The sequence below is a fragment of the Hylobates moloch genome, unplaced genomic scaffold (genome assembly GCF_009828535.3).
Source record: "Hylobates moloch isolate HMO894 unplaced genomic scaffold, HMol_V3 SCAFFOLD_10, whole genome shotgun sequence".
Lineage (NCBI taxonomy): Eukaryota > Metazoa > Chordata > Mammalia > Primates > Hylobatidae > Hylobates > Hylobates moloch.
Genome location: NW_026652285.1, coordinates 30,133,950 through 30,158,881, shown reverse-complemented (window position 1 = coordinate 30,158,881; position 24,932 = coordinate 30,133,950). Strand labels below are relative to the sequence as shown.

The 24,932-nt window shown below is 40.6% G+C and overlaps 1 protein-coding gene across 14 annotated transcripts in view; it reads left to right on the top strand.

Annotated features, from left to right (window-relative positions):
* KANSL1 (KAT8 regulatory NSL complex subunit 1) overlaps nt 1-24,932 on the top strand; it is a 195,401-nt gene that overhangs the window by 47,082 nt on the left and 123,387 nt on the right. For all 14 annotated transcript variants that reach the window (XM_058445676.1, XM_032163972.2, XM_058445679.1 and 11 more), the window contains one exon: nt 8,825-10,202. In XM_058445676.1, coding sequence (XP_058301659.1) covers nt 8,914-10,202 — 1,289 coding nt within the window. In that variant the 5' untranslated portion in view covers nt 8,825-8,913. The remainder of the gene's footprint in view (nt 1-8,824; nt 10,203-24,932) is intronic.

Sequence of the window (24,932 nt, the reverse complement as noted above, 5' to 3'; positions counted from 1 at the left end):
TCTTTGTTTGTTTGTTTTTGTTTTTGTTTTTGAGACAGGGCCTCTCTTTGTCGCCCCGGCTGAAATGCAGTGGCTCAATCTCAGCTCATTGCAGCCTCTGCCTCCCGGGTTCAAGTGACTCTTGTGCCTCAGCCTCTCTAGTAGCTGGGACTACAGGCACCTGCCATCATGCCTGGCTAATTTTTTTATTTTTATTTTTATTATTTGTTTATTTGAGGTGGAGTCTCGATTTTGTCACCCAGGCTAGAGTGCAATGGTGCGATCTTGGCTCACTGCAACCTCCGCCGCTCGGGTTCAAGTGATTCTCCTACCACAGCTTCCCAGAGCAGCTGGGATTACAGGTACCTGCCACCACACCCAGCTAATTTTTTTGTATTTTTAGTAGAGGCAGGGTTTCATCATGTTGGCCAGGCTGGTTTCGAACTCCTGACCTCAGGTGATCCGCCTTGGCCTCCCAAAGTGCTGGGATTGCAGGCGTGAGCCACTGTGCCTGGCCCCTCCACTGTCTTTAAGTCTGAATTAAGGCTATTTAAGGCTGTCCATTAAGGATCTGGCTTCAAACTGCCTTTCTACCTTCATTCTACTATTTCCTCTATTAAAATGTGCTTTATGTTTTAAGCAAATTGTTAATTTTTTTTTTTTTGAGGTGGAGTCTCGCTCTTGTTACCCAGGCTGGAGTGCAGTGGCCTGATCTTGACTCACTGCAACCTCCGCCTCCTGGGTTCAAGCAATTATCCTGTCTCAGCCTTCCATGTAGCTGGGAGTACAGGCGCCCGCCACCACACCAGGCTAATTTTTGGTAATTTTAGTAGAGACGGGGTTTCACCATGTTGGCCAGGCTGGTCTCCTGATCTCTGGTGATCTACCCACCTCGGCCTCCCAAAGTCCTGGGATTATAGGCATGAGTCAGTGCGCCCGGCCCAAATTGTTCATTTCTTTTAACCTTCAGAATGTCGCCTTTTCCCACACAGCCTTGCCTTTTCTTATGCCATTTCCTCTCACTAGAATGCCACATTACCATTCTCTTATTCTAGCCTTTTACATAATGACATTTTAGCTAATTTTCGAGTGTCAGCTAAAATTGCGGCAACTTCATGGACACTTCCCTAATCATCCTTCCTGCTGTTTCTTCCTTTGTGTAGAGTAATGAGGTAATGGCGAAGGAAGAGGTTAGTAGAAGCCACATTATGGGCAAACTTTTCTTCCCCATCTGATTTTTGCTTTTGCTTTCAGTGCAAGTGTGGTTGTAATACTTGTCTTGTTGGCCACCCAGATGACCTATCCCTTCCCCTTTGTTCTCTGAAGCTAAATATTTTTGCAAGGTGGATGCTTCCAGGTTATTCTTGTGTATCTGGAGTCTTGTCTTGGGAATTTACTGGGAATAAATGAGGTTTTCATTTGTGGGTGTGGAGTTAGTTCTGACTTACAGTATTTGAAGCAGCTGGATACGTTTTGCTTTTGAAAGAGTATATATATGTGTGTATAATCTTTATCTCTAGGATATGGTTCTCTGTTGGGAGGTGTGATGTTGAACCCCCTAACTCCCATATTTGACATGTCTGGAGACATTTTTGATTGTCATAATTTTCAGAAGGGCACTACTAGCATCTAGTGGGTGGAAACCAGAGATGTTGCTAAACATGCTACTGCCAGGATAGCCCCCTATGACAGATTACTCATCGTGAGATGTCAGTAGTGCTTAGGTTGAGAAATTCTATCCTGGAAGTATATTTTTGCTTCACAAGTGCCACTTGTGTTAGGTAGAAGTTTGTCCTTGGACTGATAGTGCAATTTAGAATAATAGAATTAACATAGGAAGGGACCCTAGAGGTCACATATTTGAACTTTATCCCAACTTATATTTCTCACAATGATGTTTCTGCTTGATATTAATAGATGTAATGGGAAAAGGTGCTTGTTAAAAAAGTTTGGTAAAGGTAAACATTTGCATATTCAGTATGATGCAATACATTGTGAGTCTCCATCTGGGAAGTTTTTCCTAAATGTGTTTGCTTGCTGAGTGCATTTAACATCTTCCAGACCCTAAAATATTTCCTTGACACTGAGAGAGAAACTATTGATTATCTAGCCCAACCTTTTATAGCTAAATGACCTTGAATAGGTAGCCTTTTATCTGTACAAGCTTACTGCAGAATCTCAATTTGTGTGAGTGACAGCAGGTGTAGCAGCTCCATCTGTATTGATTTGTCAGATTATAGTTTACTAACTGAATGAACTAAAAATTGGGTTATTTGGGGCTTGAATTTTTATTCGGAATATACAGTCTGACTTTATCCCCACTGGTAAATTAGAAATTATAATCTCAGTTCTAATTCTACTGCCCAAGTTGTTATGAGGATTAATCAGTTAATTATAGCTTTTAAGGCTTTGTATTCTTTGGAGAAAGATGATTTATCAAATAGGCTGTTGTGCTGTTTGTTTAGAACTGTTTCCTTTTTTTTGTTTTTTTGTTTTTTTTTCCTTTAGCCCTGAGCTTGCTTCTCTTAAGAACTGCTTAAATTTGACAGTCTTTCCCTGCTTTACATTGTCGAAGATTGAAGTTTTTTGAATTTTGTAGGGGTCAAGTGGGATAGGAATCATTGTTTTGCTCCGTATATTAAATTTAAGAATGTTACTATGGGCCGGGCGCGGTGGCTCATGCCTGTAATCCCAGCATTTTGGGAGGCCAAGGTGGGCGGATCACAAGGTCAGGAGATCGAGACCATCCTGGCTAACATGGTGAAACCCTGTCTCTACTGAAAATACAAAAAATTAGCCGGGCGTGGTGGCGGATGCCTGTAGTTCCAGCTACTCGGGAGGCTGAGACAGGAGAATGGCGTGAACCCAGGAGGCAGAGCTTGCAGTGAGCTGAGATCACGCCACTGCACACCAGCCTGGGTGACAGAGTGAGACTCTGTCTCAAAAAAAAAAAGTTACTGTGATTTTGTTTTACTTGGTTATTGGCTCTTTAAGAATTTCCATTGTTTTCTTTTTGTTTATCTCCATTTTATTGTAGAAGTAATACATGTTTATGGTGGAGACTTTACATAAGCCAAGAAACAAAAGACAAAAGAATCTTACCAATGACTTTTTAAAGCAAAATTGAGATGATACTGTGTTTTGTTTTGTAACTTTTTTTCATTTAATAATGAAGCAAGCACTTTTCTATGTTAGTAAATATAGCTGTGCAATACTACGGTTGCGCAGTATTCCATTGTATGGATATTTAATAATTTAACCGAGTTTTTGGCATTCAATTTTCTTTTTATTATAAACAACGTCATGAAATATTAAAAGTAAGTCTAGACATAACAGGGAAAAGAGTAAAGTACTAAACTTAGATGGTGGTTTATGGCAATTGTAGCTAATTGCAAACTAGGTGCATTTTTTCTGTGCATTAAAAAGCCATGGAAATTTATTCCTTCTATGTTAGCTTTTTGTTTCCAGTGTAATAAAAGTGCAAATAATACTGGGTGGTTGCGCCAGGTATGTACGTGGCCAAGTAATTGAAAGTATCTTATTTCATCATCATAGCATCCTTGTGGGGAAGGCTCTGTTACTTGTAGATGAGGAGACTTAAAGAACAGAATAGATAAGTAACCTACAGGAGATGGAGCCAGGATGGGAACTGAGATTTGCTCACTTGAGCCAGTGCTCCTCTTACTTATGAATGTCTTTGGGAGTAACGTTGAATCTTAGCATAGTATTTCAAGTCAATAAAGGGAGAGGGATATGGAGTTAAGTCTTTTTTTTTTCTTCACAATGATATTTCTGTGGTATAGAAATCTCAAGATTTAGGAGTTAGGAATGGGAATTTTTTCTGAAAAAGTGGTCACTTTTTCCTGTTCTCTGCAATCTCTCCCCTCCCCCACCCCCTTATTTAGATGATTGTTTTAGTAACTACACTATGCTGTGTATCCTATGGGGATATTGAGACCAAGGAGAAAGTGGAGATCAAATAAACTATTGTCTTTGAAGTGTATATGTTAATGTCAAGTTCATAGACATCATTTCAGAGAAGTCTTGGAGTAGATGGGATTTTTTTTTTTTTTTTTTTTAAGGTGGAGTCTTGCCCTTGTTGCCCCAGCTGGAGTGCAGTGGTACAATCTTGGCTCATTGCAACCGCTGCTGCCTGGGTTCAGGTGATTCTCATGTCTCAGCCTCCCAGGTAGCTGGGATTACAGGCGCTTGCCACCACACTCAGCTGATTTTTGTATTTTTAGTAGAGACAGGGTTTCACCATGTTGACCAGGCTGGTCTTGAACTCCTGACCTCAGGTGATCCGCCTGCCTCGGCCTCCCAAAATGCTGGGATTACAGGCGTGAGCCACTGTGCCCAGCCGGAGTAGATGAGATTTAAGCCGGCATTTTTCTTAAAGTTGTAAGCTTTAAAGAATTGAATAATCTCAGAATAACTTTGAGAAGTTTATTACGTAAGCACTTTCTGTGGTATGATGTTAATTATGACCCTCTTTTTATTTGTGCTGGAGTGAGCCTGGGTTTTCCTAAGTTTTATGTAAGTCATAAAGCATATTTGGGCCCTTGCCTGGGTCCTCAGAGGGAAGCTGTTTCCTGCCCTTGCTAAGTCTTACTGTAGTGCTGTCAGGCAGTAGGGTACAATTACTCTTCACATGTTGTATTAATCATCTGGCACTGATAATATGCCTCCTTGCATTGCTCATATCAACTACATATTGACATTCAAAAGAGGAGGAGATTGAATTGATGGGAAATATCTGGTAGTGATTTTTGTTTGTCCATGGGAAAAACCCTTTGCATATTATAAAAGTGACTCAAAATATTTTGAACAACTATATTGGTCCAGCTGTCAACTGGTCTGTAACACAATGTTTAATAACAGGAATTAGTACTGTCAACTGGTCTGTAACACAATGTTTAATAATATATTAGGAATTAGTATTATATTTAAAATTAGAAATGGGAAAAGACAACATAGAATAATTTGTGCCACACAGAATGCTATATGCCAGAAAGCCCACAGGAGAAAACTCCATAAGCCCTGAAAATCTAGTTCATAAAGAATGTTGGTTAAAATACAACCCTAGAACAAGAAATTTTTGGTATTAATAATTATATGAGGCCGGGCACAGTGGCTCACACCTGTAATCCTAGCACTTTGGGATGCTGAGGCAAGCGGATCACCTGAGGTCAGGAGTTCAAGACCAGCTTGGCCAACATGGTGAAACTCCGTCTCCATTAAAAATACAAAAATTATCTGGGCATGGTGACACATGCCTGAAGTCCCAGCTACTTGGGAGGCTGAAGCTGGAGAATCACTCGAACACAGGAGGTGGAGGTTGCAGTGAGCAGAGATCGTGCCACTGCACTCCAGCCTGGGCGACAGAGCGAGACTACATCTCAAAAACACACACACACACACACACACACACACACACACACACACACACACACAACACACACACACACACACACACACACACACACACACACACACACACAGAGCAAGACAGATTCGACCCATATGTGTATTGGTGCTTTTTTTTTTTGAGATGGAGTCTCGCTCTGTCGCCCAGGCTGGAGTGCAGTGGCGTGATCTCGGCTCACTGCAAGCTCCGCCTCCCGGGTTCATGCCATTCTCCTGTCTCAGCCTCCAGAGTAGCTAGGACTACAGGCGCCCGCCACCGTGCCCGGCTAATTTTTTGTATTTTTAGTAGAGACGGGGTTTCACCGTGGTCTCGATTTCCTGACCTCGTGATCCACCTGCCTCAGCCTCCCAAAGTGCTAGGATTACAGGCGTGAGCCACCGTGCCCGGCGTATTGGTGCTTTTATGAATAATGTTTTCTCAGCCATTTATTTGAATATTTTTATGTTAATGATTCAAATTGTCATACTATAAAGAAGCTTACTGTGGTCCTGTAGAGCCTACCATCCTATGTTGGTATTGCTCCAAAGATAAACATTTTTGATTAAATTGGAGATTGCCCTCATTTGGGGCAGGGAGGGGGTGCTTAGTCCAGTGATTTCACAAGCATTTTGGTTTCAGGACTCTTTTTTCACTCTTAAAATTTGTTGAGAACAGCAAATAACTTGTTTTTCGTATAAACTTTGAGAAATTTAAAAAATATTTAATAAGTAATTCAGGCTGGGCATGGCGGCTCATGCCTGTAATCCCAGGAGTTTGGAAGGCTGAAGCCGGGAGTTTGATAGCAGCCTGGGCAACAAAATGAAATTCCATCTCTACAAAAATTCAAAAAATTAGCCGGGCATGGTGGCACGCACCTATAGTCCCAGCTACTGGGAGGCTGAAGCAGGAGGATCACTTGAGCCCAGGAGGTTGAGGCTTCAGTGAGCCACGATTGTGCCACTGCACTCTAGCTTGGGTGACAGAGCTAGACCCCGTTTCAAAATAATAGCAACAAATGATCTGTCTTGCATTTAAACTTTTTACCCATGCGTGATTTCCTGACATTCACTGGACATTTTATTGAACAACTATATTGGGTTATGCAGATCTTCCAAATGTTACACATTACATTATATGGAATCAAAAATTCACATTCATTAATATCGTCACGAGTCTGTTAAATCAGAAATGGCTTTTAAAATATTCAGAAAGTCTGAGTGTGGCAGCTCATGCCTGTAACCCCAGCACTTTGGAAGGCCGAGGTGGGCAGATCATGAGGTCAGGAGATTGCGACCATCCTGGCCAACATGGTGAAACCCCGTCTCTACTAAAAATACAAAAATTAGCCAGGTGTGGTGGCGTGTGCCTGTAGTCCCAGATACTCGGGAGGCTGAGGCAGGAGAATCACTTGAACCCGGGAGGCAGAGGTTTCAGTGAGCTGAGATCGCACCACTGCACTCCAGCGTGGCGACAGAGCGAGACTCTGTTACACACACACACACACACCCCAAATAAAATATTGGGAAAATGTTTAAGTTCATGATTGTTGATACAAGTTTTCAAAAACACTAATCTTTGCTTAAAAAATTCAGATTTTATTATTGGCAGCAAATATCGTCAGTGGTTTTCCTTGAAGTGACAAGTTCACTTTGTTCATTTGCAAGGAAATGTCTGCTAGTGAAGCAGGTTTCAAATAATGTTTGTCAGTAGTTCTGCCAAGTAAAAATCGTGTTCCATGAACAAAGCTCTAGTTCATTTTGCAACTCAGTTGTACTGTGCTTTTTCCTGAAAGTTCATAAAGCAGCAGTGCTTTATGCATACTTTCCCTTTCATCACAAAGAATACTTTTTAAAAATGCACTAAAGGCTCAAGATAATTCATAATTTTTGCTGTTTCATCAAGGACATCTTAAATGGAACTCCCTTAAAAAAAGAAAAACTGAGTGGAGAGTATAATGACTATTAGTATAGTTTGGTGCCTCTGCCTTGATTTGTGCTAATAATGTACCAGCAGTTTTGTTCACCTTTGTACTCTGATTGTAAATGTCAACACAGTGTAAAAGGCAGATAATATTCTAGTATTGCTATGAAAATACCTTGCATTTCACGAACCTCCAAAATAGCCTGTGAGATCCCCAGAAGTCCAGAGACTGCACTTTAAAGAACAGCTGGCTTAGTTCTTTACGTATGTTTCCTTTGGCTCCCAGACCACATAGATCAAGGGGGATCAAACAGAGGCAAATGACTGAGGTTTTTAGCTTGGTTACTAAATAAAAGCAGTGCCGTTGCTTAAGGTAATGAAACAGGATGCAGAATAGTGTGCTGGAAGGAGAAAATGAATTCTGAGCTTCAAGGGGCTTGAGGAACATAGAGGTATGGGAATCTTGATTAGTGCAGCTCAGAAGTTTTTCTTAGGGTTAGGAAGCCTCACCATGCTAGTGGTTGTTGAGAGAGAAGAGGGCAGAAGGGACCTTGTGCAGCACCAGCATTTAAGGGTCCAGGAGGAAGAGAAGAGGAGGATAGTAGAAGGACATTAGGAAAGAATTAGAAGGAGGTCGGTATTGTCCAGTGCTTCAGAGAAGTCAGATAGAATGGGGACTGAGGCTTGACCATTGGATTTGATAATAAGATTACTGGTGACCTTTGCCAGAGCAGTAGGGGGTGAAATCCAGATTATGGAAGAGTGAAGAGTGCAGAGACACTTATTTATACTATTCTTAGTTTTGGGGTAAAGGGAAAGAGAGATGTTGGGCAATTAAATATGAGAGAGAGGCTGTACTGAGGGCAGAATATACTTGAGTAAATTCCTAGGCTGAGAGGAAGAAGCCAGTAGAGAAGATATTGATGAGCACTTTGATCTGAAAGAAAAGAAAACTGATGAAACAAGTTGGTATTACAGATGTGGTACAGTTAGCTTTGTAGTATAATCTGTACTTCTAGAGAAGTGAGAAGCTGATGAAAACTGGATTCCCTGGCCAGAAAAATGCACAGACCTGTGATATTTGGCATACTTTTTTTAGTGAACATGGGAATTCCTTACTAATTTTTTTCTGTTTAATTATTGTTTAGTTTGATGTGTTTTGCTTTAAATCCATTTATTTCAACAAGCTTAAAGAGATTTTTTTTAATGCAGATGATTTAATTTTAACAATCTGTGATTTTGTCTGAATCGAACTTGTGTTTTGGCAACTTTCAATCTGTGGTAAAAAATGACAAGAAGGGTGCAATTCTTCCTTCTCTTGTGCAGGGATTTTGCCTCCCGCTTTCTCCCAGATGAAAGATATTTGGGTCTCTAGAATAACTGTGGTACAGTTAGCTCCAGAGTGTTTTCTTTCTGGAGGCAGTTTAGACAACAACCTCAAGTAGTGCTTTTGTTAAAAATATACATGTTTTTAAATGTGCTTGTATTTCTAACATTCTTTTCTTCTTTCTCTTCTAGTCTGTTCTCTGGGGAGGCAGTAAGGGGCCGTGGAGCTGGCCTCGGCCTCGGCATCGGGAGAGGCTGGACTTCCTGTCTCTCTGTGCTGAATGGCTGCGATGGCGCCCGCTCTCACTGACGCAGCAGCTGAAGCACACCATATCCGGTTCAAACTGGCTCCCCCATCCTCTACCTTGTCTCCTGGCAGTGCCGAAAATAACGGCAACGCCAACATCCTTATTGCTGCCAACGGAACCAAAAGAAAAGCCATTGCTGCAGAGGATCCCAGCCTAGATTTCCGAAATAATCCTACCAAGGAAGACTTGGGAAAGCTGCAACCACTGGTGGCATCTTATCTCTGCTCTGATGTAACATCTGTTCCCTCAAAGGAGTCTTTGAAGTTGCAAGGGGTCTTCAGCAAGCAGACAGTCCTTAAATCTCATCCTCTCTTATCTCAGTCCTATGAACTCCGAGCTGAGCTGTTGGGGAGACAGCCAGTTTTGGAGTTTTCCTTAGAAAATCTTAGAACCATGAATACGAGTGGTCAGACAGCTCTGCCACAAGCACCTGTAAATGGGTTGGCTAAGAAATTGACTAAAAGTTCAACACATTCTGATCATGACAATTCCACTTCCCTCAATGGGGGAAAACGGGCCCTCACTTCATCTGCTCTTCATGGGGGTGAAATGGGAGGATCTGAATCTGGGGACTTGAAGGGGGGTATGACCAATTGCACTCTTCCACATAGAAGCCTTGATGTAGAACACACAACTTTGTATAGCAATAATAGCACTGCAAACAAATCTTCTGTCAATTCCATGGAACAGCCGGCACTTCAAGGAAGCAGTAGGTTATCACCTGGTACAGACTCCAGCTCTAACTTGGGGGGTGTCAAATTAGAGGGTAAAAAGTCTCCCCTGTCTTCCATTCTTTTCAGTGCTTTAGATTCTGACACAAGGATAACAGCTTTACTGCGGCGACAGGCTGACATTGAGAGCCGTGCCCGCAGATTACAAAAGCGCTTACAGGTTGTGCAAGCCAAGCAGGTTGAGAGGCATATACAACATCAGCTGGGTGGATTTTTGGAGAAGACTTTGAGCAAACTGCCAAACTTGGAATCCTTGAGACCACGGAGCCAGTTGATGCTGACTCGAAAGGCTGAAGCTGCCTTGAGAAAAGCTGCCAATGAGACCACCACTTCAGAGGGACTTAGCAACTTTCTGAAAAGCAATTCAATTTCAGAAGAATTGGAGAGATTTACAGCTAGTGGCATAGCCAACTTGAGGTGCAGTGAACAAGCATTTGATTCAGATGTCACTGACAGTAGTTCAGGGGGGGAGTCTGATATTGAAGAGGAAGAACTGACCAGAGCTGATCCTGAGCAGCGCCATGTACCCCTGTGAGTAGACCTCATGCATGATAGCATTCTTGAGAAATGTTGGTACAAGGAAGGATGAATGAATCCCCATTATGGAGAGAATGTGATTCTTTGTACATAGGTGTCTAGGTTCCATTTGTTTTTTCCCTGATGTTGGGTAGGTGAGTGCATATACATGCTAGTGAAGAAAGGGAAGATATTTTTGCTGTAGTGTTGTGTTGTTGTAGTCTAAATGGTGGTAATTTCCTTTTGAAGTCTTATTAAGAAAAATAACTAGGAGACATCTTATGTGTAAAATTGTACTAGTGCCTCTTTAAGAGTGAATTTAGATTTCTTTTGAAACTATATATAAGACATGATAAGTTAATGGCCTGATTGTTTAGATTTTGTTGTTTCCAGTAAGCAGGGACAAATGCTGAGTTGACCTAGTTACCTTTGTAGGAAATTACAGTTGCTTTTGATTGAACTTTCAGCAGAGAGCATACCCAGTCTTCAATTTTAACACTTGAGATTTTCTTACATTTTAAGGACTGACAATTAGAAAATGCTTCAGAATATTTAATACATTGCCTCCAAGCACAGTCCACTTTCACAACCTCTCTTCCTATTTAAAAAAAAAAGCCCATTTTAATCAGATTTGTTAAGCTGAGTTAAATGTATTGATACATTTGGAATAAATTCTTACTTTTTTTTTGTTGTTTGTTTGTTTGTTTTTTCTTTTTTTTGAGACAGTTCCGCTCTGTCACCCAGGCTGGAGTGCAGTAGTGCGATCTCAGCTCAGTGAAGCCTCTGGCTCCCAGGTTCAGGCGATTCTCGGGCCTCAGCCTCCCTGAGTAGCTGAGATTACAGGCACCTGCCACCACGTCAGGCTAATTTTTTTCTCTTTTCTTATAAGTAGAGACAGAGTTTCACCATGTCGACCAGGCTGGCCTCGAACTCCTGACTTTGTGATCTGCCCACCTCGTCTTACTGGTTTTTCTAAATCTGTTGGTTTGAGAAAATTTTACATAAGCTTTTTATGGGTGGCACTCCAGATTGGCATGGTGGAGACAGACGTTTCACTCCTGTCACTCCCAATTCAGCATCTATGTATTTAAATAAAGCAGTACTATATTATAACATACTTAAAGATAAATGTTAAATAAGTGCATCTATCTCCATAGGAATATCAGACTTGAGAGATAGCATGAGGAGTTGGAAAAGGGGGGCAGGATAATTGACTAGTAGATCTTCTTTCATTTCCTCTTTGCTAGAGGCTGGCTTACTAGAGAAGGCTGAAAAGGATGAATATGTGGGAAGAATTGGTGTTTCCTTGACTGTATTAAAAGGTGATTAAGATTTTCACTGGAGTGTTTGGTTGTTGAGACAGCTGTGATTTTTAAAAGTAAATTTTCTGGTTTCCCAATTTTGTTTATATTATCTGCATGGATATTGTATCTGAAATGAAACTTTTTTTTTTTTATATTTTGAAGGAAGAAATGGATAATTTTTGCTGAATTTCTTCCTTGTAGACCTAGCTCCATTTTCATTTGTTAGTTCACTGTGCTCAAGTTCACATCTGTATTTAGATTTAAAGCAAATGTTTCAGAGGCTTGCTTCTTCCGTAACCCATCTTTCTTTAAATGGATTAGTAGCTTAATTCAGCTTGCTAATATTCATGGCATTATCCCCACTAACTTTGCTGTTTAAATCACTGCTTTAAAAATATCTTGGGTAATGTTAAATATTTTGTGCTTAGAGGTATAATAAACACTGTAGTTAAAGGATTTTAAATTGCATATACTTATTTTGAGTAACAGAAGAGCACCTAGACTCTATAAGCTTATTGTTTTCAGGATACATTGCATTGAAAACATTTCTGAGTTTTGGTACTGTTGTAGGTAAGTGTTACAAACCAATGAAATAAAAATACCTGAGAATTTTTCTTATTCTATAGGGTAATTCGATGACTTGGAAAAATCTTAAGGCCATTCATTCACTACTTAGTTCTGAGCATTCTTCTCACATAATGGTTTATGGTTTGGAAGGATGTGAAGCGTACAAGAACAGCCAAAGGATGGCTTTTAGGAAACATTTTGGGATCAGTTGAATCCTCTTGCAATTAAATCAACTGAATGATACTTTAAAAAATTGAATTTTCATGTGTTAGATTATATTTGGGTACTGAAAGTACTCTGAAGTAAATGCTCTTTTTGCACATTGTAATTGTATTTAGGGCCAGGCACGGTGGCTCACTCCTGTAATCCCACCCAGCACTTTGGGAGGCTGAGGCAGACGGATCACTTGAGGTTGGGAGTTCGAGACCAGTTTGACCAACATGGAGAAACCCTGTCTCTACTAAAAATACAAAATTAGCTGGGCGTGGTGGCACATGCCTCTACTCCCAGCTACTCTGGAGGCTGAGGCAGGAGAATCGCTTGAACCTGAGAGGCAGAGGTTGCGGTGAGCCGAGATCACACCATTGCACTCCAGCCTGGGCAACAAGAGCAAAACTCTGTCTCAAAAAAAAAAAAAAAAATTGTCTTTAAACTAAAACCACCAGTAAAGCATAAATACTTTGAAGTTCTTGTTGAGCAAGATCACTGGGTTGACTCTTAAGGCTGGTATTTATTTAGCCAAGTGTTTGTTGATCTTCTGAGTGTTTTAAAGGTTTTCAGCAGTTGACCAGACAATGAGAATGGAGGCATTGCTTTAATTTAAAAAGAAGAAAAAGTTGTTCTTTGATGCTGAGAAATGAATCCTAGAATGTAGTTAGTTAATTCTTCAGGAACTTGACCCAGCTGGTGAATTTTGGCTCCCCCCCCCCCCCCCCCCCCCCCGCCCTTCCAGTAGCTGGTCTGTATTTTACTCTTTTGCCCAAGATAAGAGTGGTGGGCTGGGTTTCGTCTAGGCAGCCCTGATGAAAATATTTAGTAGAGGAGACTGTTGGAATGAGCTGTTGTTAAATGATGTTGCTTAAATTACAAGTGGATAGTTCTGAGGAAATTACAATCTCTTTCTTCACTAAGAATTCAGTTGTTTTTTTCTTTCCCACCTCTCAGAGGAGAAACAGTGATCCATTCTGTGTCGTTGGTACAGCTAGCTATAGAATGATTAATTTTTCTGTGTTGTTGAATGTTCAGCAAATTGTATGTTTATCATTGTATTATGCTTGACAGTAAACTATATTGCTAAATGAAACTTTAGAGTTTTTTAAATTAATTTTTATGGTTGACTGATTTTATGTCTGGTTTAAAACTCTTACCCTTTTTGTTTTATACTCTTTTTGGAAATTTTTCATGAAATATTTCACATATCTTCCTTTCTTGGTACAGTGGACATATAACTGCTTTGAAAATTCTGCAGTACGTTGGGTTTGATATGATGTCACTAGACAGTGATATGTCATCACTGTGGAAAGTACAGGAATTTAAACTTTATCTCCTTGATTATGAGATTAAGAAGGAAGCTGCGTGCTTCCATAAATATCTTAATGTTTAATTTTTAATTGTAGATGTAGAAATAAAAGCATTTAATTATCATATGTATGTAATGTACTTGCTGAGTTGTGCTTGCTCTTCTTTTATATTCTTTGTTTCTCCCTCTTAGAGTTGTTTTTTTTTTCCCTGCAATTTTGTTTAATTTCTTGACCCATTCCACATTTTGCCAAATTTGGTTTTCGTTTTCTGGGTCCTGTGCTTATAAACTTCTATATAGTAAGTACTTGTTGTTAAAATAATATTTTTTTTCCAGAAATTCTCTTAATTGTGCTCTTAAATCAGCGGTGTTCTGGGTACCTGGACCACATTATGTAGGTCTCTCTCTCCTAAGTTTTTTTTTTTTTTTTCCTTTCTTTTTTTTCTCTCCCCGAAGTTTTTTTTTTTTTCTTTTTTTTCTCCCAACTGTTAACTCTAGGCTTATCTTGAAGTTCAGTATAAAAATAACCTCGTAAAACATTTCATTGTGATTACTGAAATATTGTTGAGGATATTCTCTGTATTCTGCAATGCCTTCTTTATAAGGACCTCAGCGAGAAAGATGTGCAGCCAAGAATAATTGTATGTTTGTCTAAGCTTTTAGTCTGTTTTTATTACCTGGGTGCTGTAATTGTTCACTAGGTTTCTGTTTTCCTATTGACATCTGGAAGTTTAGAGCTAAGCTTGTACCTTTTTAATAGCTTCATTTTGTTTCCCTATTTTCATGTTTTTATTTCTGGTTGAATTTATGCTAACCTGTGTTTTGTCTAATAGTCTTCCTGAAGTCTGTTTCAGATCAGGGTTGGGTAAAAATAAACTATAGATGCAGTCCAGTGACACTAAAGCGCTTATTTGAATTTTGGATGGTCTTGATTGCAGTGAGTTTTCTCACCCTCGGGAGTTTTTTTTTTTTTTTTTTTTTTTGAGATGGAGTCTTGCTCTTTTTGCCCAGGCTGGAGTGCAGTGGTGCGATCTTGGCTCACTGCAACCTCTGCCTCCCGGGTTCAAGCGATTCTGCTGCTTCAGCCTTTTGAGTAGCTGGAATTACAGGTGCCTGTCACCACGCCCGGCTAATTTTTGTACTTTTAGTAGAGGCGGGGTTTCGCCATGTTGCTCATGCTGGTCTCGAACTCCTGACCTCAGGTGATCCACCCGCCTTGGCCTCCCAGAGTGCTGTGATTACAGGTGTAAGTCACTGTGCCCAGCCTTTTGTTTTGTTTTGTTTTTTTAGACAGAGTCTCACTCTTGTCGCCCAGGCTAGAGTACAGTGGCATGATCTCGGCTCACTGCAACGTCCACCTCCCGGGCTCAAGCAAATCTTCTGCCTCAGCCTCCTGAGTAAGCTGGGATTACAGGTGCCCACCACCATGCCTGGCTAATTTTTGTGTTTTTAGTAGAGACGGGGTTTCACCATGTTGCCTGGGCTGGTCTCAGAACTCCCTACCTCAGGTAATCCACCCACTTTGGCCTACCAAAGTGCTGGGATTGCAGGCAAGAGCCACCGTGCCTAGCCCCTTCTGGGGAATTTTATCCTGGAGTTTATAAAGACCTCATGGTAAAATGAATTACTAGTGTGCTTATAGGTTTTGCTTTTTAAATACTCTGGAATGTTCTATATTGTTGCTCTTGGTCGGGCTTGGTGGCTCATGTCTGTAATCCCAGCACTTTGGGAGGCCAAGGCAGGTGGATCACTTGAGGTCAGGAGTTGGAGACCAGCCTGGCCAACATGATGAAACCCCATCTCTACCAAAAATTCAAAAATTAGCCAGGCGTGGTGGTGCATGCCTTTAATCCCAGGTACTTGGTAGGTTGAAGCACGAGAATCACTTGAACCCAGGAGGCAGGAGTTGCAGTGAGTCGAAATCTCAGTGCTGCACTCCATCCTGGGCGCAGAGTGAAACTGTCTCTCAAAAAAAAATAAAAATATCTGTAATCCCAGCACTTTGGGAGGCTGAGGTGGGCGGATCACGAGTTCAGGAGATCGAGACTATTCTGGCTAACAGGGTGAAACGCCGTCTCTACCAAAAATACAAAAAATTAGCTGGGCGTGGTGGTGGTCCCCTGTAGTCCCAGCTACTCGGGAGGCTGAGGCAGGAGAATGGCCAGAACCCGGGAGGCGGAGCTTGCAGTGAGCCGAGATCGCACCACCGCACTCCAGCCTGGGCGACAGAGTGAGACTCCATTTCAAATAAATAAATAAGTAAAAATAAAAATAAAAAAAATTGTAACTCTTGCTTGAATTTATTAAGAACACACAGATGATGTTGCCAAAGTGGCAATCAAATTGGTTTGTAATTTTTTTACTTTTTATGTATGTTTGTATGTATGTATATATTTGAGAGAGAGTCTCGTTCTGTCACTCAGGCTGGAGTGCAGTGGAGTGATGTCAGCTCATTGCAGTCTCTGCTTGCCAGGGTCAAGTGATCTTCCAGCCTCAGCCTCCGGAGTAGCTGAGGCATGCACCAAACGCCCGGTTATCATTTTTCTACTCTTTATCATTTCATAGAGTGGTGGGTTGGGAGGAACATCAGCCAGGATACCCAAGTCTTCTCAGCTAAACCTTTCTCTGCTAAAAACTAGCTATAGGACTAATCGTGTAACCATTTTTCTAATTAAAGTGAGGGAGCTGACCCTACGTGACCTTTAGGTCTCAAACTACTTTGAAATGTGACTGTTTATCTTTGACATGAATGGAGCTATTCTCATCACCATTTTTTTGCACTGGGGGAAGCTGAGGCAAAGGACCTAGCAAAGCACTGGTATAAGTTGAAACAAAACGGGTTTCTTGACTTGTGACTTAAAGCTTTGGTTCTTCTAATGCCTTCATTCATTTCTTTGGTTGATTTACTTTTCATAGTCCATTAAAGTGATTATCTTATTTCTTGATGTATGGGATAGAAATGTGGGAATAATTTGATTGTATTCTTACAGAATTTACTTCAGAGCTGAGTAAACTTTATTTGTTGAACACCTTTCATTTAATGCCCCTTGGCTTTTCTCCTAATCTGCACATGACGTCAAGTGGCAGAAATAGGAACTTGTGTTTTTTTCTTCTATTCCCTTCTCATTTTTTTCCTGAGAAGATATGTAGTTAGTGAAAATCATTCTTAGTGCTTGTTGTGGGATTCTGAAGAAAGGAACTTAGGCATCAGGAATTTGGGGGTTACCCATTTACTGTAGATATAGTTGCTATAGTGTTTTCTGCCACCTTGTGATTGTTTTTGTTCTGTGAAGTGAACGTACTGTTTTATGGTAATGTTAAAGTAGTCATATAATACGTACTTATTGAGTGGGTAAATGTGTAAGACACAAGAGATAACAGATGAATAAGTTTGTATCCTCAAGAAGTTTAAAGAGTGAAGGGAGTGAAGAACTTAGTAAGACAAAGATGAATGTTTAGAACAGTGCCTGGCACTTAGTAATGTTAGAAATGAGCCTTGAAGGTTGGCAAAGATTTTGATAGTTTTCTTTTGGTTGTGACCTACTGAGAGGTCAGTATAGGCAGAAGGCACAGGGCACACAGAGAAGACAAGTTGAAAGGTATAGGGCTTTGGTGGCCCCATGGGAATGGGATATGTTGAAGACATAGTATTATAGGTACAGATGATAAATGTAATATGAGAAGAAAAAGAGATAATTCCAGAAATGATGTAGAGGTAAATTGAATGGGACTTAATAACTGTGATGTGTGGGGGCAATGACGAGAGGGATCATCATAGGTGATTGAAGTTTCAAGCCTGGCTGACTATAGCAGTAGATGGTTACCAGAAGCATTTCAGTACTCAGTTTGCAAAATAATCTTAATAGCTCATGAGAGTCCAGGTTCTTTACTAGAGTCTTAAAAATGAAGGTTTCTGTATTCCTTACAAGTTCCAGCAAGTGTTAAAAATGAGGAAATGGCTGGGTGCAGTGGCTTCAGCCTGTAATCCCAGCTCTCAGGAAGTTGAGACAGGAAGATGGGTTGAGCCTAGGAGTTCAAGGCTTGGGTAAGCTATGATTGTGCCACTAAACTCCAGCATGGGCGACAAAGTGAGACCCTGTCTCTCAAAAAATAAAAAACAGTGAGGAAATAAGCTTCCAAATAATCTTCTATAAACGGGGGAGGAGTTGATACGTACAGAAACCCAAAAACCTTCATTGGAGAAGTTTGGATTTGATTAATTCATTCATTAACTCTACATTGAATGCCTGCTACATGCTGGGATGCTAGGGATACAGTGGTAAGAAAGATACAATCCTTGTCTTCCCTCATGGGGAATATAGATTAGAGAGAGATTAATATTTAAGCAGGTAATTACATAGATGATATATTTATGATTGTTGTGGTTGCTACAGGAACAAAGTTCAGAGTGATCTGAGGGTGCATATTGGATATATCTAGTCAGCATGTGGTGGGGATGTGATGGTGAGTCTTCTGAAGGAAGTGACATGTAAGCTGAGACCTGAAGGATAAGAGGGAATTGGTGAATGAGAAGGGGCTTTGCTGCTGATTGAGGAAACAAGACATGCTAAGGTCCTGGAAATGGAAGGTGCTTGACTCTCAAAGAACAGAGCAAAGTGTAGTGTATTTTACAAGTAGTGAGAAATGAGACCAGAGAGGTAGCTAGTTGCCAGATCATACAGATGGCCTTGTTGATTATATAAAGTTAAAATTTTTATTGTGAAGCCATTGACATGGCTTACATGATTTGTATTTTTCAGACCCTGCTTGTGTGGAGAAGGGGAATAGAGGTGAATTTAGGCTAACCAGTTAGCTGAATGGTGGACTCAGCCTTTGGCAGGAAAGATTTAAGAGAATTGATTATTGGAAGTAGGGGTGATGAGGGCTTGTGACTGATTGCATGTGGTGAGCAAAAGGGAAGAGGTGCCATGGGTGATTCCCAGATTTTTGTTTGGCAGGGGTAACTACATTGGATGGATATGTCAAGATGGAGAAGGAGCAGATGAGGTAGGCATTCATTAATTTTTATTTAAATATTTTCCTTTGTTGGGTATAACTGGAGTGTCCTTTGCAGAGCCCCCGCTTAGGCTCTGTCAGTGTGATAAAACGAATAGTTTTAACTAGAAAAGGGAAAGCATGGGTCCACATTCTGTTATAAATGGATGGTACTTCAATTCATTTCCCCACCTCCCTAAACATGGACCAAAATGGACTAGATTATTTTGCAAGCTGGGTAGAAATTCATGCCTAAGGTCATATCCTTTCATGTTTAGCAGTGAATTATCTTTTTCCAATTTTCTATTGTGCATCTGGGAAAATTATGCTTACATATCCAATGTAAAGAAAACATTGAGTTTATATAGATTTGAAACCAAGGGGGTTTAGTATATAGTAAACATAAGAATAAATCTTACCAGTTTTGATTCTCGTTAGTTAAGGCTTTGTGGCAACTGTATCCTGTTTGATTTTATATTTCTATAAGTGTGAAGAAAGGTTTCTTGCACCATGGTAGACAAAATTGCTTTGAAATTATTTTAAGCCTGATGAAAGTTTCTGTAGGGTCTGCTCTGCAAACAATATACTGAAAATTTGCTATTAAATTGTGAATGTTGTTGTTTGCTCTAGCAGCCTATTTAGTAGCATTGTAGTAATCATGTAGATTATATTCAGAACTCAGGTAAGAGGAATTGTAGAGAAAATTGTTTTGGGGGTGGGGGAAATGGGGAGATTGGGGAATGGCAACCACAGAGAGGTGTCATAGTTCATTTAAAATCATGTTCTTATAAGTTGTTCTACTTAGGCCTAATAGAATAGAGGACATGTGCCAGGGAATTGAACACCCTTGTATATGTAGTGCCATTTCCTTGCTCTCCCTTTAATTGCTGTTTCCTGTTTGTTTCTCTGGTACTTACGAGAGATGTATCCTGGGAAGAAACAGGGTGGCAGAGTTTAGGGCCTTTGGGACTGAATTAGTCTGAAACCTGAGAACCCAGGAGGATTTTGACCAAACTGATTTGGGTGAGCTAGGAAACAAGGTTTTTTTTTTTTTTTTTTTTTTTTTTTGAGACAGAGTTTTGCTCTGTTGCCCAGGCTGGAGTGCAGTGGCACGATCTGGGCTCACTGCAAGCTCCAACTTCCGGGTTCACGCCATTCTCCTGCCTCAGCCTCCCAAGTAGCTGGGACTACAGGACTACAGGCGTCTGCCACCACACCCGGCTAATTTTTTGTATTTTTTGTATTTTTTTTTTTTTAGTAGAGATGGAGTTTCATCATGTTGGCCAGGATGGTCTCGAGCTCCTGACCTCGTGATCCGCCTGCCTCGGCCTCCCAAAGTGCTGGGATTATAGATGTGAGCCACTGCGCCCTGCCGGGAACAGCGTTTTTAACCAACTTTGCCTAATCAGACAACAGAGTTGAGACATCCTGGTAGAGAAATAATAGCCTGCATTTGTTGAATTGTTTTTAGCTCTTTAGTTATAAAGAGCTTTTTACAAATTAATTTATGTAATCCTCCAACAGTACAATGAGATAGATAATTTTAATTTTACAGACTCAAACTGCAGAATGGAAAGTTTAAGTAACTTAATGTCAAACAGCTAATAAGAGATCAAGATAATAATCTAGGCTCTTTACCTATCTCCTGGGCATAAGCACTAGCTTTTTTGGTGGAAACAGAATCAAATTGTTCATTAGATTTGGTTGATGAAAAGAGGTCTACCAACCATCATGTAAAATATGGCGTTTATGTTTATTTTCAGAAGACTATTATAAATTAATTTGGTAATACATATTTTTTGAGGAAAGGTATAATGGCCATATGTATCTTAACCAGATACATCCTTAAGCCTACAATACCCTATTACTCATTTTCTTTTGTGGAGTAGAAGTTGGATGGGTTATATGGGCGTGGTGCCTCTCTCCTGTAATTCCAGCACTTGGGGAGGCCAAGGCGAGCAGATCCCTTGAGCCCAGGAGTTCTAGAGCAGCCCGGGTAACATGGCGAAACCCCTTCTCTACAAAAAAAATAGCCAGGCATGGTGGCATGCGCCTATAGTCCCAGCTTACATGGGAGGCTGAGGTAGGAGGATTGCTTTGAGCCTGGGAGGTGGAGGTTGCAGTGAGTTGAGATTGCACCACTGCACTCCAGCGTGAGCAGCAGAGTGAGATCTTGTCTTAAAAGAAGTTGGATGGGTAGAGGAGGGACATTTTGCTAGGGCAGACTAACATCTAGGAAGTGGTTGAAGTTATTTTTTTAAAAAAGGAAGAAAAGAAAGGAGTTAGTATTTATTGCTCACACCTTTCTGTATGTTAGGTGGTTGAGGTTTGGTGTCTTTAAATCTTCCATATGATGATGATACCCCATTTTACAGTTGAGACCCAAGACTACAGATATGTTAAATAATTTGCTTGTGGTCATACACGTTCTATCTTCTGAATAGAAGATATAACTCCTGGAACTGATAGGGAGAGGGCAGAAAAAAGATTCTATTTTGAGAAATGGAGCAACCCGAAGGCCCATAGCTTTGCTGTTTGCTGTAACTCCTTTAGACAGCTCTCTGACCACCCAGTACGTGGGTGGACACCAGCATTGACCAGGAGGGATGGTGAGAAGTTTATATAGTTTTCCTTTACTGTAATAAACACTCTAGAGAAGTGAACTATCAAAGGTTTTTCCCCATCAAATGGCTAAATTAAACATTTTTGACATTCAAAAGGGATGATTTATATCTTATGTGGAAAAGCCCCAAACAACTATTTCCCCAGTTGCTGGAAAAAGAGCTCTTTTGAGATATGAAGGTATTTTATGTTCTTTCTCCATTATTCTTACCTTGTGCTTACAGGTGAATTGTAAGCATGTGCTTTGTGTTTAGTATTTTCCTCAAGAAAACTCTTGCTGGTAAATCTAGTTACCATAGAACTTGAAAGGATATTGAAAGAATAGTTGAGGACTATCCTGATTGGTTTTCATCTGCTTAGTCTGGATTTGTGTCATTTCAGTGTCTGAGTAGGTGGTTTGTGATTAACATTCCACATGTTATTTTTATTGATTTGGCAAGTACCAGAAAACTTGAAGGATGAACTAGACGTTATTTTTCTTAGCATTTGTGGTATTAGTACTGAAAGGGGAGTAATAGAATAGAAAGAATTCTGGACAACTATTGAGAATTGTTACATTTTGTCTTCCTAGGCTCGAGTTCCTCACTTTTAAAATTAGGACTGTACTTTTTGGAAAAATATTGCTTGTTTTGTGGTGGGACCAGGCTGTGATGGGAAAGGCTATCGTCATAGGCATAGGCAGGGCTTTTGCTTTGCTGAGGTATAGTGAGCAGCCCGGTGACCCTCCATGTAGCCTGCATTGCATGCAGTTTCCATAGGGTCCATAGAGGTAGTGCAGAGCTCCAGCAGGCCCACTCACCTGCTTTTCTCATGAGGCAACCTGGGACCAGTGTGTCCCTGTAGTAACTGTAATTTTTTGTTGTGTTCACTTATTGCAGTGAAAAAAAAATCTGACCGTAAGGTTCTGAGTGGACCTGGAAACGGGTGGGTGTTGTAGTGAGAGACTGAAGACAAAGGCCTGTAACAGATGGGTATCTTTTTAGCTTAATCAAGCTATTGCTGGAGTGTTATGCTTCAGAAATAAGTCTGTTGGCCGGGTGTGGTGGCTCATGCCTGTAATCCCAGCACTTTGTGAGGCCAAGGCAGGCAGATCACTTGAGGTTAGGAGTTTTGAGACCAGCCTGGCCAACATGGTGAAACCTTGTCTCTACTAAAAATACAAAAATGAGGCGGGTGTGGTGGCGGGCGCCTGTAATCCCAGCTACTCGGGACGCTGAGGCAGGAGAATCGCTTGAACCCGGGTGGTGGAGGTTGCAGTGAGCTGAGGTTGTGCCACTGCACTCCAGCCTGGGCGATAGAGGGAGACTCAGTCTCAAAAACAAACAAAACAAAAAATACAAAAATTAGCCGGCGGTGGTGACACATGCCCGTAATCCCAGCTACTTGGAAGGCTGAGGTGCAAGAATCGCTTCAACCTGGGAGGCGGATGTTGCAGTGAGCTGAGATCAGTCATGCCACTGCACTCCAGCTGGGCGACTGAGCGAGACTGTCTCAAAAAAAAAAAAAGTCTCTAGTGGAAAACAAAAATTTATCCCAATTCCCCCAACCCCTCCCTCCCTAAAAGCAAAACAATAAAGAAGTTTTGTTATTCTTGCTTTTTTAAAAAGCAAAATAAAATGCTTTCATTATTTCCCAGAAACAGTTGATTTAAAAACTATTGCAGATTATAAAGTTCATTTATGTAGAACAAATAAGGTACTTAATGCCTTTTGCACTGTCAAATATCAAAGGCAGAATTTCAGTTATTGCTGTTTAGGTGCATAAAATTAGCATAGTTGATTGAAGCAATGAAGCATACTTCATTGATTCATTTAGTTGCCTTTCATGGAATTTTACTCCAATAACAAAAAGATCTGGGGTTTTTCTAAAATTTTCTTCTGATCTTGAGAGTTTTCAGCTGAATTGCTACAACTATTCCTTCTCTAGATTTCCAACTGGGTGAAAATGTTTTTCTTTTTAAATTGGCACTCTCCCAGCAGATTTTTCCAGCAAGTATTCTTTGGGCACACCCTGTGCATAGTGAATTTTTCAAGATCCTTTTTCAAAAGGCTGGGAGGACGGGCCATTCTTCTCTTTGTAAGATGAAAACAGAATGAAGCTTGCTTAAGACTCATTTTGCTTCTGCCCAGCTGTATATGAAATTGATCTCATGCAAATACACTCGAGCATTACCAGAAGTAATTTGACTTGATAGTGTAAGTAGAAAGGCTAATTTTGTATTTGCAGGCAGTTTGCTTAGTGCAACGGGTGACCTCCCAATTGAGAATTCTTAATTTGTTCTCAATGATAACTTGATAGTAAGCAGGTCTCAGGTCCAAGAGTTGAGAAATGTGAGGTGACTTTGAAATTTTCAAGGTAATTGTACATTCAAGACATTGACATGATATGTATATATTTGGTTTTACATTTTATTAGGTGCTGAGGTTGTCATTTCTATAATGTCCAAAGCAATATCAGATTATTTAAGCTTCCATGGTTTACTGATGGTATTACTAGATGAGATAAATGCCTTTAATTTCATCCTTGAATGGTAAGATTGGCTGACTAATTTATGGAAGGATAAGGTACAGAATTGCTCTTGTGTGTTTCCTAGCAGGCCGGCCTTCCAAAAGCAATAGCTTAATGTTTGTTCCTTTAATAAATAGTACTTAAACAGTGATCAGGGAATTACCATAGTTGGTAATCTGAATGGAAACTAAAATGTGTCATCATTGAGGATAGTCAGAAGTGTCCTTGTGGCAGTCCTAGAAAAGGAGTTCCAGAATTTTCTGAGCAGAGAAAAATATAAACATTTTCAAGGTTCTAATTATTTGGAGACTAGCCTTTCAGGATCATTTATCACCAAAATCAACCTTGCCACCAAAGGGCAAGGAAACACTTCTCTAGTGGTTAGATCAGGAATGATGAAAACACTTAAGAATTGAAAACTTGGTTCCTGTCTTCAATGAGTAATTTATGTGACTGAATTTTTTTTTTTTTTTTTTTATTAAGATAGAGTCTCACTCTGTCACCCAGGCTGGCGTACAGTGGTGTGATCTCGGCTCGGTGCAGCCTCCACCTCCCTGGTTCAAGCGATTCTCCTGCCTCAGCCTTCTGAGTAGCTGGGATTTCAGGTGTGAGCCACCACTCCTAGCCTTCCCCTCCACTTTCAAGTAAAAGAGGAAGCATTAGAATTAGATATTGTGGGCCGAGCTCCTTGGGAGGATCCCTTGAGCCCAGGAGTTCTAGACCAGAATAGGCATCATAGCGAGACCCCGTCTCTGTTTCGTTTTAGTATTTTAAATAAAAATTAAAAAACAAGAATTAGGCATTGTGTACTAAGTATTAGATACATGGTACAGGCATTAAATGCTGAAATCTTAGGAGGAAGGAGTGGTTAGAGGGAAGGATTGACTGCTGTGGGGTGAGGTGATAGGAAGACCTGAGAAGAGATGGATCTAGAATTAGGAGTTTACATTCCAGTGCGGGAGTTCTCCATATAAACACTATCAGATACTGACTTTCTGGATGATCTGGAGTATTCTTTGTTAATGTTTTTTTGAAACAGCATCTCGGTCTGTCACCCAGGCTGGAGTACAGTGGTGCCATCTCGGCTCACTGCAACCTCTGCCTCCTGGGTTCAAGGGTTTCTCCTGCCTCAGCCTTCCAAGTGGCTGGGATTACAGGCATGAACTACCATGCCTGGCTAATTTTGTATTCTTAGTAGAGACGAGGTTTCACCACATTGGTCAGGCTGGT